Here is a 13,913-nt window from a genome sequence, read left to right on the forward strand (position 1 = left end):
GAGCTAATTAAAGTTCATTAAACGTGGCATATCAGTCTGTCATAAAACACAATTTATAAGCACCTTAACCTCATCGGCCATGTCGTTATATGACGCTGATAACAATAAATAGATTTTTGTCAAGTTGATGAGGTGTTGACATAAACGCACACGTCTGTTGACATGCTATGGCGGTGCAACCAAACATGAGAACAACTAGCGATTGTGCAGTATGAAATGCCCTGAAACCATAAAATTTCATGAGTGGATGTTTCTCATAGACAGCATTTGTGTCCTCAGGGGACAAAAGAACAAAGAATTATTTCTATTCAAGCACTGACATTTTAAATATGCGTTAGAAATAATGTTAATCTGGTTCTATTTAAATAAACTCAGTTCATTCATTCATTCATTTTCTACCGCTTATTAAGGGTCACGGGGGTGCTGGAGCCTATCCCAGCTGTCTTCGGGCGACAGGTGGGGTACACCCTGGACTGGTCAATCAGCCAATCACAGGGCACATATAGACAAACAACCATTCACACTCACATTCATACCTATGGACAATTTGGAGTCGCCAATTAACCTAGCATGTTTTTGGAATCTGGGAGGAAACCGGAGTACCCGGAGAAAACCCACGCATGCACGGGGAGAATTTATATTTAATACAGAATTATTATTATTATTGAATTGAGTAAATGATTATGACATACAGGGGCCTGCAACCCTAGTGAGGACTAGTGGCTTACAAAATGAATGGATGGGTGCACATACGGGGCGTTGACACTTCATGTTTTACATACATAGAAATTAACTTTCTATTGGAATAAGACAATAAACAATGTGCTCATCACATATGAGACGCGCAGGCGTCCAAACAGGACGACCACAAATACATTGATCATAGGTCTGCAGAAGCAAGTGCATGAGAGCTCATGCACACATCCACCCACGCAATCAATATGGAATCTGACACCACCTTCAGCAGGTCAGAGGCGTCCAGCAGAGATAAGCATGAGTGACATGAAAGGACGGGTATGCTTCATTGGGTTATTTCCACTAACGATCAGGATCATTTACATTCTGGAGGACATCAACACATTTTGGTGCAGATCCAAAAAAAGGTGCAGATTATTTTCTATTTAGTCCACTTGCATTGGGGCCAAGAGGGGGCGGAAAGCCACTAGGTGGCTGTGCAACATTCATTCATTCATTGTGTAACAGTAGGCGTGTAACGCTTGCTACAGTCATGTGTTTGTACACGTTTAGGATTATTGTTTGCTTGCAAGTTAGCGTTATTTAGTCACAAATGTGTTATTCTGAGAATAAAGTTCGCTGTCACTATGTATTCTTCCTGTCTGATGTCTTTACGATATTGGTGCCGGTGCACGTAATGCTACTTGATTGACTCACGAACTGACCTGGCGAGAACAAACATTACTGTTACCTTCTAAGCACGCTGCAGCCTCTTCACTTTATGGACACGCAGTCGCCTGAAACGAGCAAAAAAAACGTTAGCACGGGCTCACTTCCAAATGCACAAACGTCCTTATCTGTAACTTTGGCAACATGAGAATACAAACACTCTATATTTATAGGTCAGAAAAGTGGAAAAATAATAGATCCCCTTTAACACTTCTACGAAACACCATTATATCACATACTATGTTGAAACCCTGACACACTACAATTAATAATAAATCACTCTCAAATGAAGTTATGCTAAAATCTATTCATGAGTGTCCCTCTGCTGTCAAATCTAGATCTGCCTTATGCTAACTCTATTGATACATGTCAGCTGATTCATGAAACATTAGTAAAAGCATGATTTTATCAGACAGATGCAAGGCTACAATGAAACCAGTGTGTTGTGTTTCTGACCATATGACCAAAAGGCAAGACTTGAATGGACGCAGTCAAAACATTCTGGCACTTCTCATCTCATTGAAATATCATTCACAGAGCTAAAATGCAATATATTGATATCTTTCATTCAGTAGATCAAATCAACGGAATGACAGCATTTGGAAAATGGAATGAATTATTCAGACTTTTGTGGTCTTCTTTGAGGGCAAGAAGCGAATATAATGTTATAACAAAGCATCAAGTTCCATGTCTGCAAGGATGGACTGCTTCAATAACACAGCCTCATCCAATTATCCTCATCTGAATGAGGACGAATGAGGATGAGTGTGCCATTATTCCTCCAAGCGTAGTGTGATTGTTGTAGGAAAAAGGCGGTGGCAGCGGCTCAGCCTCGTCCATTCATTCATTTATTCATTCAGAAGGCCCCACAAATGATCGACATTCTGGCCGTGAACGTTCCCATTGTACCTGAGAGCTCCTGATCGGCCCGCTGCCAACAAAGACCCGGAGCTCAAAGTGTGATTTCACCGTCTGCTGACGTCACAGCCGGATTAGATACCATCATATCTTTCTTAAAAGCCTACATGACAATTCCAATTACCTGTGACGTCTTTGTGCAGGTGATGCATTACTCTCCAGCTTTATCCGTCCACTCTCCAAGGATGTCCTGCAATTACGCTCCAATACACACTTTTTTTTAGGTATAGTACTTGCATTGATTCAGATATGCCAGGCCTCTATCTTCTCCAAGAAGGTCCACCTGTTTCTCTGCATTTCTGTTTGAACTCCAGCACATGCTGGGGGCGCTGTGTTCACTGACCTGCAGCCATCAAGGCCTACTTCCAAAGCTCTCCCCAAAAGCTGGGTACTAAAAACCACTGCCTTCTGGTGGATGTGTTGAAAATAAGGCAGTTGAAAAAAGTGCAATTTGCTTCAGCTGCCTCTCGTGGATCAACATGGAGGAATGAAAATGGGTGAGAAAATAATTATACATCCCACTTATTGAACACAAAAACACAAACCATTGTGCTTCTAATCAAGAACTTCTCCTACCTCACCACGCTTTCTGCTGTGCCCTCTGGTGGCCAAGAAAAACACAACCACTACTGGTGTGCCAGCCTGCAGTTGCGATGTGTGTGTAAGGGGTGTTGGGAGTACAATCATGACCTTGCAAGGAGCAAACAAAAATATGCAGAGCACACAAGCACTGTTATATTGAAATGATGCATACAGTATAAAATACAATAAAAAAAATTCAGGTTGTGAAAATGAAGAATGTGGCAAAAAACAGAACAAAACGTTTTAAAGGCACCAATAAATACACGACAATTACAATTCAAATGATATCAAGCAGGAGGTGGAGTCCAGAGCGTTACGTACATGTAACAAAGTCGAGTGAAACCTGCTAAAAGACACGCAACCACGTCAAAAGGCATCAACTCTGTCCAAACGTGAGACATGAAGGGACGTCAGAGTGTAGAAGACTTGAAATGTCAACTGGCAGCATGTCAAGTGTCACATCAAAAATGTAAAAACAAAAGGGCAAGAAAATCTGAAAAAAGTCCTTTAGTGTTCAGGGTCCTGGTCAGACAAGTCTGGTACACCAACCAACCCTCCTCCTCCTCCTCCTCATCAGACCTCCTCAAAGAAAGCCATCTGAGACATGTAGGCCGAGTTTCTCTGTCAAACACAAGAATTCCATACTTTGATAACAAACCACAGAGGTCCTCTAAAGCATTAATAATTCAATATGACATGACGGTACCATTGATCAGATGTCAGAAGTTGTACTGATAGGAAATACAGTATATATTATACTATGCTAGAAAGCACAAATTTTGTGGAAATTGCATGTCAATGCTAACATGCTGTATGGAAAATGAGGAATTCTGGGTAAAGTGACAATTGTTGAGCTTTGGAAATGTATTATCCTAAATATTTTGATGCTGGAATGATTTGAAAGGGTGGACAAATGTTGGAAAAATTTAGATGGGGATTTTTGGGGTGACAAGTTATATGAAAACCGGGAAATGTTCATAAAAAGATTAATGTTTTGAATGAAATGAATGTTTTCATGTCAGAATTGTTTGAATCAGTGGAGAAATGTGAATGTAGTAATGACTGTTTTTTTGGAATGTGGAATATTTTATGTTTTTTATATGTTTTGAAGCTGGAATGATTTACACAGGTGGAAAAATGTGGAAGTGGCAAATTCTTGCTCTGGCTACTTCCTGCTTTTCCCACATTTCTAACCTATAAATGTAGTATTCTCGTGTTAAACGTTAAAAGTTTCAGATAATGAGGTTTGCGCATTTGGAAGTGAGCCCTGCAAAGAAATTTGGGATGGCTCAAAACGCTCGGTTTCAGAAGGCGTTGTGACACTGGCAATTTGTGATGTCACAGATTGCTGAACTGCTCCTTTATGATGTCACAGAGGCGTGGTCTTCCTTATATGGGCATGGCTGTAAGCTTTTGTTTATCATTAAAATTCATCAAAGCTTTTGTAAAGGTTTTGGTGTGAAAAGGCCAAAACCAATAGAAAAATATATAAAATACTATATTATATATTAAATTGTCCGTGTTCGTATGGGTATAGCCTCATTTTTAAAGGGAATTTTGGCAATAGCGGGCAATTTTGCCCTGTAAGAGCTTAACATTTTGATGTTGGAATGGTTTGGATTGATTGAGAAATGTAGACGTAGTTTACCATAAAAAAGCACGTAATATGAATAAGAAGAATTTTGGTGCAGAATAACATTCTCTCTTCAGCATTCACACAAAGATACGTACGTTACTGTGCGGAATGTAAACAGGTTCTGGGATGTATGCTCTGGCATCGCCATGGAGACCATACATGCTAGCCTGCTGTTGTTGCTGCTGCTGTTGCTGCTGCTGCTGCTGCTCCTCCAGCTTCAGAGACTCAATCTCAGACTTGAGCTCCTTCAACTGGTCCTGCAGGTGTTTACTCTTCTCCATGTACTCCAGCCTGCAGCCAGCACACGCACACAACGTGATAAACACACACAACAACAAGAAGCCACTAGAGACACTTGAGGCTACAACTCACCTCTCCCGCTCGATTTCCATGGAAAGCCTCTTCATGTCTGAGTCTTTAAAGTCGAGACGCGAGGACGTGGCTTCGTAGGCGAATTCTGCAGCTTCAGGGGGAGCAGGCGGAGCAGGGGGAGCAGAATATGCTGCTATGAGCTGGAAATAAAGTCAACTTGAACACTTTTGGAAGGTACATAATGAGACAACACTATGGACAGAGGTATTGGGATGGTGGTCATCGACATACAGGGTAGGTGGTCTTGGTGATTTCCAGCAGCTTCTGCTTGGCCCTCCTCTCGGCATCCTTGGCCTCAGTAAGGTCTTGCTTCAGGTGATCCGCCTCCTTCAGTCTGTAATGACAAAGTTGCAATGAGGAAGGGGAGGAGCAGGTAGAGTGTAAGGGAAGTGATGAGGACCTGCGCTCAGACTGCTCCACCAGTTTGACGGCGAGCTGCTCCGCCTCCCTCATCTTCTGCTCCATCAGCCTCTTCTCCTCCTTGGTTTTCATGGCGGTGACCTCTAACCTCTGCCTCTCTTGCTCGGCCTCGGCAGCCTTATGGGCAAGCAGCTTAGCCTCCTCTTCGGCGATCTGGGCTTTCTCGGCCAGCAGGTCAGCCGTCTCCTCTGAGCGCAGCTACAGGAGGTCACAGAGGAGGCAACATCCGTGTACTGACGGCACTGCATTGCTCCTTACTTAAAAACTCCATTGATTAAGTGTAAGAACAAAAGTATGCCAATTGAAAGTGGAGACCTCACCAGTGCCTCGTTGGCCAGTCGCGCCTCATCCTGCAGCTGGAAAAGTCGTCGTTCCATCTCCTCTTTTGCCCGCTCCGCCTCCTCCCTCATCTGTTTCTCCCGTGCAAGGATCTGTCGCTCCATCTGGACCAGGACCACACAGAACGATGAGCGAAAGATCCAACATTCACTGCTGTATTTGAACTTCACAAGTTGCCATCCTCACAACCTTCTTACGGGCCTTCTCCTCTTTGGCCTGAGCCTTCATTTGCTGCACTTCAATGGAGTCCACCTTCCTCCTCCTCATGAACAGATCATGGTTGCCGATGCACAGCTGCAAGATCTGAAGACACAACAAAGACATAGCCGTCATGTTCACAAGGGGTGCATGTCTTGGGAATCAGATTTTTTTTTGGTACAGAACTTTTTCTACCTCACGGTACAACGGTACACTCGGTTCCACTTTACACTTCCACTTTATGTGAGGGATAGGAAGTTTCACGCATCGACTGACTAAGCAAATACAGATTAGTCCAGCTCTTAAAAGGGAGCCGCAATTATGGCGCACCGTTACACTCCTAGTTAGCATGACCTGACTCACCAGCTTGTTGACACGCAGCTGAGAGGAGTAGAACTTGAAGACGTCTTTCTTCTTGTCCAGAGGTTTGATGGTGAACTGAAACATGAAGCATAGCGTTAAAGGGGAGCAATTGTGCTAATTTTTCAACCCTTTTTATTGAATTGTGGATGGAGGCGGTTCATTTGCTGTGGCAAACCCTAAAGGGAAAAGCCCAAAGAGAAAGAAGATGTATTGAGTTGTGGTCTCCTATAGAGCAGCTACACACAATAACCCACACAGAAAACTTTTTAGATTTTCCAGAATCTGCACGTATTTCAGCTGTATTTCCTTTGATTTGTGCTTCCTGCCAAAACGGTCTGTTTTAATTTATTCCACTCATGGCCCACCTCGGGCATGCCCACTCCGCTGTGATAGGAAGCACTTTTGGGCATTTGAACTATGAACCAATTAAGGAAAGCCCGCCCCTCTGTGACATCACAAAGGGGCAGTTTTATCACACCTTTTTAAACTGAGTGTTTTTAGCCAACCCAAACATCTTTCAGGGCTCACTTACAAATGCGCAAACCTCATTATCTGAAACTTTCATCGTTTAACACAAGAATATAACATTCTAACTACATTTATAGGGCAGAATAGTGGAAAAAAACACAACAAGTCCCCATTAAAGTAAGTTTCAGGTCCTCTCCACCAATAAGATTTAATCAAAATATGTCCAGCTGTGCCATTAATATCTTTTGCAGTGTTTCCCCTACTATTTTAGGAGTCGTTTTCAGCCTGAAAATATGACCAAACAGTGCTCCTGTTTCTTTCTTCCATCACAAATATTATGCTGTGGCATAATAATGTGGATTCCTGCAGTGAAACCAGCCATCTCTGCAGTAAGGCGATTTATTAATGGGATAGTTTGGGAACTGTAAACTTAAAGCAAACACTATTTTAGACAACTGTTGCATTACATCTCTGTGGACTTGCCTCTTTTTCGCTGTAGGAGATGTTGCGAATGCCACTCCACGGAAAAGACTTGTTGGGAGTCAGTTTGCTGTTGGGGCTGTAGATGTGAAGACCCTGAGCGTCCACCCCCAATAACAAATCTGTGTCCCTCTTGTTTTGCTGTCAGCAGCCATTGATGGAAAAGAAGGTTATGACACACGTTAGCATAGTGATAAGCAGTGAGAAACAACTGTTGAATGATACAACCAGCAGAAAGCTGATGTGCCAGATATGAAGCAGCAGTAATTAACACTTACAGTGATGTCAAAGTAGCTGACGCCGTACATCTCAAGGTCCTGAGCAATCTTAAGGTATTCCATCTCAGCTTCATCCCTATGAGGGCGAGATATTGTCATGATGCTGGATGACACAAGTTCTCTGGAGGTCCAAGATCCTACCTGGCAATGCCTCTGTGCTCGGCGTACCACGCTGTGATCTTCTCCTCCCACATGTCTGCTGTCATCTGGTACTGCATCAGAACCTGACGTAAAAACACATCAGAAGGTCTCAGGTCTCTTCCATAATTTATATGCTTCTGTTCTGTGACGTACTGTTTTTGGTAGAAGTTCATCCTGAGCCAGGAAGCCTGGCTTGTGAAAGTTGGGGTCATAGTCGCCGTACTATGTTTGAAGAAAGGTGAAAATGTTCATGTCAGACACAAATCAATGCACTTGGCTGCTCTCTTACCTTGGCTTGAACAGCATAGGAAGCCAGAAGAACAGAAGCTTCTGGAGAACAGAAAATCTCCTCATCTAAGATTTGTTTTTTCACCTAAAAAACAAAATTAAACACATACAAGCAATAAGGTTATACTAAAATTTACTAAAATTTCAGTACCATCTAAAATGTCCACCTAGGCACTTGTGGTGTAAGGTTAGGTGTAAGGATTAAAGTTGTCCCTGGTTCGAACAACATGCACTCACTTGATCACAGTTTTTGTATTTTCAAGCACAAAAGTGTCAAAATGAACTAAAATAGAAATACAAAGCAGAAGAAGCATTGTAATTGAAAATTGTATTCTACATTGGCAACTAGGTATCTCGGTTCGGTGAGACAAGGCATCCATCAGGATACCCACTTTCTGTGTCGCTTATCCTTACTAAGTAACAAGCACAATAAGTAGAAAATTAATGAATGAATAACAACATTCATTCATTCTTTTTCTATACCGCTTATCCTCATTAGGGTCGCAGTCAGCCCATCCCATTTGGGCAGGAGGTCACCAGCCAATCAAAATTCACACTCACATTCAAAATCCATTCGTAAATCTATTTTCTATGCCGCTTATCCTCAACAGGATCACGGGTATGCTGGAGCCTATCCCAGCTGTCTTATAGCGAGAGGCGGGGTACACCCTGGACTGGTGGCCAGCCAATCACAGGGCACATATAGACAAACAACCATTCACACTCGCATTCATACCTATGGACAATTTGGAGTCGCTTTATTTTAAAAGTATTAAAGCTGTTTAGGCAAAAACTAAGCAGTTTCATGTTTTGCAATCATGTTTTGGCCTGACTGTATCCAAAATACACGACACCCCGAACAAGCACACAAATGATTTTGACATCAGCTAGATTACCTGTAAAAAGAAAAGGTGCTGTGTAATTTCTTGGACGAGTTCTTCTTCTACTTTCTCTGGGAAGAACTTGGCCAGGAAGTGAAAAGTTATAGGTGAGTCTTTGGGAACCTCCTGGTCCAAGACCTGAGTGGGCAAGCCATTCATATTTAAAACACAAGAATGACTTCTTCCCTTCTGTTGCATCATCCACTCACTCGTTTGTCAGGTTTTAGCCAGGCGTAGGTGTCCTTCACCATGTAACGCAGTCCAAAGAACCATGTCTCCCTCAACCCCACTGTGCGACACACCAGGTCAAACAAGTCTTTGCCTTTCCACTTGACCTGAAGAACAAACACGCATAATCCTGTTTATATGGGTGAAAAAGATGAAATAAAGAAAAAAAGGTCACACATTGTAAAGTATGGTGGACTGCCTTTGGCTTGGATTACAGCATGCATAACAGGTGTCTCCAACATCACAACTTTATTTCTGTGCAGAGTTGCATTCATTTTTCACCAAGATCTTGGGTTGGAGATTAGGATGATTGCGCAAAGCTTCATCACTGTCATACCACTTTTTTATAATGCGTTGGACCAGGGGTGTCCACTGTGGGCTGCATACTGAAAAGTCAAATGATGCTTTGATATTTGTATATTTCTTATATTTTGTAAAAACATTCAACAAAAAGTACAGTATTCCAGACAAAACTTTGTGTTATTATTTGTTAAGTGTCAATATTCTAGTTTTTTTCTCTTTACATAGTAGCTTTAGCTCTATTTTCCACAGCTTGGATGGAGTTGTTTTGTTTCATCGTTGTTTTCATCGTTCAAAGGGTGAACGAAAATAAATTTCTGGGGATCACAATAGATGGAAATATGAGCTGGAAACCTCATATTACAAATATACAACATAAGGTGGCCAGAAATATTTCAGTATTGAACAAAGCAAAACTTGTCCCCAATCAGAAATCACTCCACACTCTTTATTGCTCTCTGGTTCTACCATATCTTACTTATTGTGCGGAAATATGGGCTATATATACTGCAAAAAAGGTCAGTAAGGATAATTCATAATACTAACTCCTTATTTCTAAAATCACAAATACTTCAACTTGCTGATGTAGTTCATCTTCAAACAGCTAAAATAATGCATAAGGCTAAAAACATTTGAAACACTTCTATGCTAGGACTACGTTATGCTAGCCATAGCATTTCAGTATGTGGAATCAAACTATGGAATGGATTGAGTAAGGACCTCAAACAATGCACAACGATGAGCCAATTCAAGAAACAATACAAGCAGTTTATGTTTGCTAAATACAAGGATGAAGAGTCTTGAACCAGTCATGATGTGCTATATATATCACTATATTGACACTTACTATGGTACCCATTATGGCATTGGATGGTCATATCACCTCGTACTTTGGTACGAGGTGCATTATTAAAAAAAAAAAAAAAGAAAAAAAAAAACTTAAACTGTATTATGGAAAGCAGGAAGTGAACAAATGTAACAGTTACTGATTGTAAAAGTACCAGATGGAGGGGTAGGATTTAATAAGCTTTGCTTCTTCCTACTCCTTTTGGACATGTGGAACTGTGAACTGATTATGGGATGCACTCAATTGTAATCTGATGCATGTTCAAATGAAGTAAAACCATTACCATTTGATTTCTACCGTGTGCTGTGCCCAATAAAAAGTGTGCCGCAGGCTGCCAATGGCCCCCAGACTGCACTTTGGATATCCCTGGTCCAAATGAACAACAAACAAACGTAGTCTACTAAAACTACTTTACATTCACTGTGATGCATCCAGCACTGACTGCTTATTAATTTACTTTTATGCTAGTTATTTTATGTAAGCAACAATTCATCATTTAATCGATGGTTAATCAAATACCCAATTGACAACTATGTTGGTCATTGATTAATCGTTTTTCTATTTAAATATGTAAATGTCCTATGATTTCAGCCTCTTAAATGTGAATATTTTCGAATTTCCTTAGTCATTCACGAAAGGGGACCTATCATCTTTGTGTTTAAAAGGTCCTACCTCACAGCTGAACTCCATCTCAGCATCCATAGTGGTAACTTTGACTTTGAAGGTCTTTGGCTGTTTCTTTTTTAATCCTAAAATGGACATTTTGTGGCGGTGATTTCAGTCAAACCTGCGAGAGAAGCACACACCTTTTTCCCTTCAACATTCAAGACAACAAAGCATGTAGTGTGACTGGCAACAAAGTACAGTGTAATATAATATGAATTATCACTAAATAACTATAATAGACGTCCTCCACGTAGGCCAGGCTTATTACCTGAGAAAAAAGTCCACCGTTTGTTTCGTTCAACGAGAAGCAAGAGTTTTTTTGGCAGATCGATGCTAAGCTAACTAAGAGACAGCGTCAGCTTTAACTACAACACAAAAACACGCCAAATACGGCTGAAACAAGCCCCCAACTTTTCGCAAGTCTCCATGATTTCGTTATAGCATACGTCGACTGCTTTGGCAAATAACGCTGGAGCTAGTTTATAGAAGAGAGCTACATGTGTTAGCTTTTTAGCATGAGAGTCCAAGTTGAGGACTTTCCAGAATATTGTTTTGACTCAGAGTGAGTCCCCCTAAAGGCCGGATAGTGAACTGCAGCACTACCCGAATGTGACGGCAATGCGCCTGCGCGACGATTTGGAAGCCACCTCGTCGCAAATGTGGCAATAAACACATAACGAAAACTCCTCAAGCTGTTGTGCTCTGGAGAAACGCCTCATCACCTTTGAAAAGATTTGGAATGAGCACAATAGAGTTTTCGTTCCAAATTATTGCACATTAGAACCATTCATAAATTATATCGTTAGTCTGCACTGAGATTTCTGTTTTATAGGACTATGATAAACCAATTCATCTCAAAGAAGAAATAATCCAAAATAAAAAGGCAATATTTAGAAAACATTATAAAAACAAGACAAATCAAGTACTGTATATATTTTTATTTTTTTCCTCTACAAGTCGTACACCTCACACATGTTTATACTTGTTTCATACTCATTTTTTCTGTCATGTTCTTTTCATCCATCCATCCATCCATTTTCTGTGCCGCTTGTCCTCACTTGGGTCACGGTGTATGCTGGAACCTATCCCAGCTGACTTTGGGCGAGAGGCAGAGTACACCCTGGACTGGTCAATGTACTTTTCATCTGGACTGGAACTGTAATTATTCTCCCACAAACTAACATTTGGAGAACATTACCCCTTGGTTAAGAAACATCCCATAGTTTCAAATTTTAACTCCACACAACATTATGTTTGGTTATGTGGTTACTACACTGACTACACTTAGAGCCACTGATTATGGTGGGAAAAGGCTATAAGTAACCCTGCTCCCTGGATGCACACTCTATAATGCTACACAGACACAGGAGACTGATTGATTGTTACTTCCTGTTTGCTCATCTGACTCTTCAACACAGCCAAGTAACTTTGGAAAGGCGCCAAGCTTCAGCAAGTTTGTCAGCTAGTCCAGCTGCATACTAGCCCATGTTCACAAAACAGTCCAGTGAAAAAATGGCTCGGTTTCTGACTGGACTACATTTAGGTTTTTAAGAAGTAAGTGTACACACCTAATAAGGGAACAAAAAACTGATTACTATTCATCAAACATATCTAAAATCTGAATAATCTTTATCTATCTATAAACAACAAAACAAAGTTTTAGTTTCATTCCCTTTTCTGTATCTGTGCTACATAAAGCCCTTATGGGTATAGATATTAATAGAGCAATTGGTCCAGATGGTTTGGACCCTTATCTTCTGAAACTGTCAGACAATATTATAGCTGAGCCCTTGTCTTATTTGCTAAATCTTAGCCTTGAATTAAATGTTATCCCCGGGGCATTTGTTGTTCCTCTATTGAAAGTGGCGACCCTTCAATAATGAACAACTACGGGCCTATTTCTAAACTCTCAACTCTTGCTAAGATTCTAGAAACCCTGGTGTGTGATCAGATTAATGATTTTTTTTATAGCGATAACGATATAGTAGTCCAATCCCAGACAGGCTTCAGCAAACAACATGGCACCACAACGGCAGCAATGAAAGTCCTTAATGATGTCATCAGTGCTCTAGATGATAAACAGCATTATGTCTCCCTTTTTATTGACCTGTCAAAGGCCTTTGACACAGTTGACCATGACATCATGAAGCAAAGATTAGTCAACACAAGTTTATCTGAAATGGCGTGCGTTAGTTTGGTAACTACCTGTAAGATAGAACACAGTGTGTTCAATTTGAGGGTAGGACGGCTGATAAGCAGAGTATCCACAAGGGGGTGCCACAAGACTCAGTTCTTGGACCTTTCCTATTTCATTCATTCATTCATTCATTCATTTTCTACCGCTTATCCTCATGAGGGTTGCGGGGGTGCTGGAGCCTATCCGAGCTGTCTTTGGGCAAGAGGCGGGGTACACCCTGGACTGGTCGCCAGCCAATCACAGGGCACATATAGACAAACAACCATTCACACTCACATTCATACCTATGGACAATTTGGAGTCGCCAATTAACCTAACATGCATATGTTTGGAATGTGGGAGGAAGCTGGAGCCCCCGGGAAAAACCCACGCATGCACAGGGAAGATGCAAGAAGATGCAAACTCCACATAGAAATGGCCGAGGGTGGAATTGAACTCCTCTCTTGGCTGTGAGGTCTGCGTGCTAACCACTCGTCCGCCGTGCAGCCCCTTTCCTATTTACTATTTTCCTAAGTCATTTTACTAGCTTACAAGTGAAGTGCAGCTGTGTCAGCTAAAACTTACTTTAAATGCAGATAAGGCCAAGTTGGTGGTATTTACCAGGTCAAAGAAAGAGCCCCTAGTCCAGGGGTCGGGAACCTTTTTGGCTATAAGAGCCATGAAGACCAGATATTTTAAAATGTGTATCTGTGAGAGCCATATACATTTTTTAAACATTGACTGCAATAAAATGTGTGCATTTTTATGTAAGACCAACAGTTTTAGATATAATGGGCTCTAATTACGTAGACCAGGCACACTACCCCACGCCAATGGGGTGTGGCCAGCACACTTTTGTGAGCAGCGCAGTGTCCAATAATAAATCAAATACTTGCTGCCATTAATGCAACTTCTGCTGCTGCATAGT

At 41.4% G+C, this 13,913-nt stretch overlaps 1 protein-coding gene across 1 annotated transcript; it reads right to left on the bottom strand.

The window, feature by feature from the left end:
- Positions 1–3,033: 3,033 nt before the first annotated feature.
- nf2b (NF2, moesin-ezrin-radixin like (MERLIN) tumor suppressor b) lies at positions 3,034–11,376 on the bottom strand. Its single transcript, XM_058087833.1, has 17 exons — positions 11,078–11,376; positions 10,816–10,930; positions 8,978–9,103; positions 8,784–8,906; positions 7,889–7,972; positions 7,753–7,821; positions 7,600–7,682; positions 7,459–7,534; positions 7,184–7,321; positions 6,233–6,307; positions 5,861–5,974; positions 5,653–5,775; positions 5,313–5,530; positions 5,144–5,246; positions 4,913–5,052; positions 4,636–4,831; positions 3,034–3,525 (listed from the first exon to the last, which is right to left on the bottom strand). The coding sequence occupies exons 2-17, from the start codon at positions 10,903–10,905 to the stop codon at positions 3,478–3,480; spliced, it is 1,806 nt and encodes a 601-aa protein (XP_057943816.1). The 5' UTR covers positions 10,906–10,930; positions 11,078–11,376; the 3' UTR covers positions 3,034–3,477.
- Positions 11,377–13,913: the final 2,537 nt, after the last annotated feature.

This window comes from Doryrhamphus excisus, chromosome 11 (assembly GCF_030265055.1).
Source record: "Doryrhamphus excisus isolate RoL2022-K1 chromosome 11, RoL_Dexc_1.0, whole genome shotgun sequence".
NCBI lineage: Eukaryota > Metazoa > Chordata > Actinopteri > Syngnathiformes > Syngnathidae > Doryrhamphus > Doryrhamphus excisus.

Bases quoted from the DNA above. Each gene is read 5' to 3' on its own strand.
- nf2b (XM_058087833.1), bottom strand. From the start codon at position 10,905: ATGTCCATTTTAGGATTAAAAAAGAAACAGCCAAAGACCTTCAAAGTC. The intron at 5,975-6,232 runs GTGAGTCAGGTC...TTGTGTCTTCAG, and splicing joins AGCTGCGTGTCAACAAGCTG to ATCTTGCAGCTGTGCATCGG. The intron at 5,531-5,652 runs GTGAGGTCTCCA...GACCTCCTGTAG, and splicing joins GACTGGCCAACGAGGCACTG to CTGCGCTCAGAGGAGACGGC.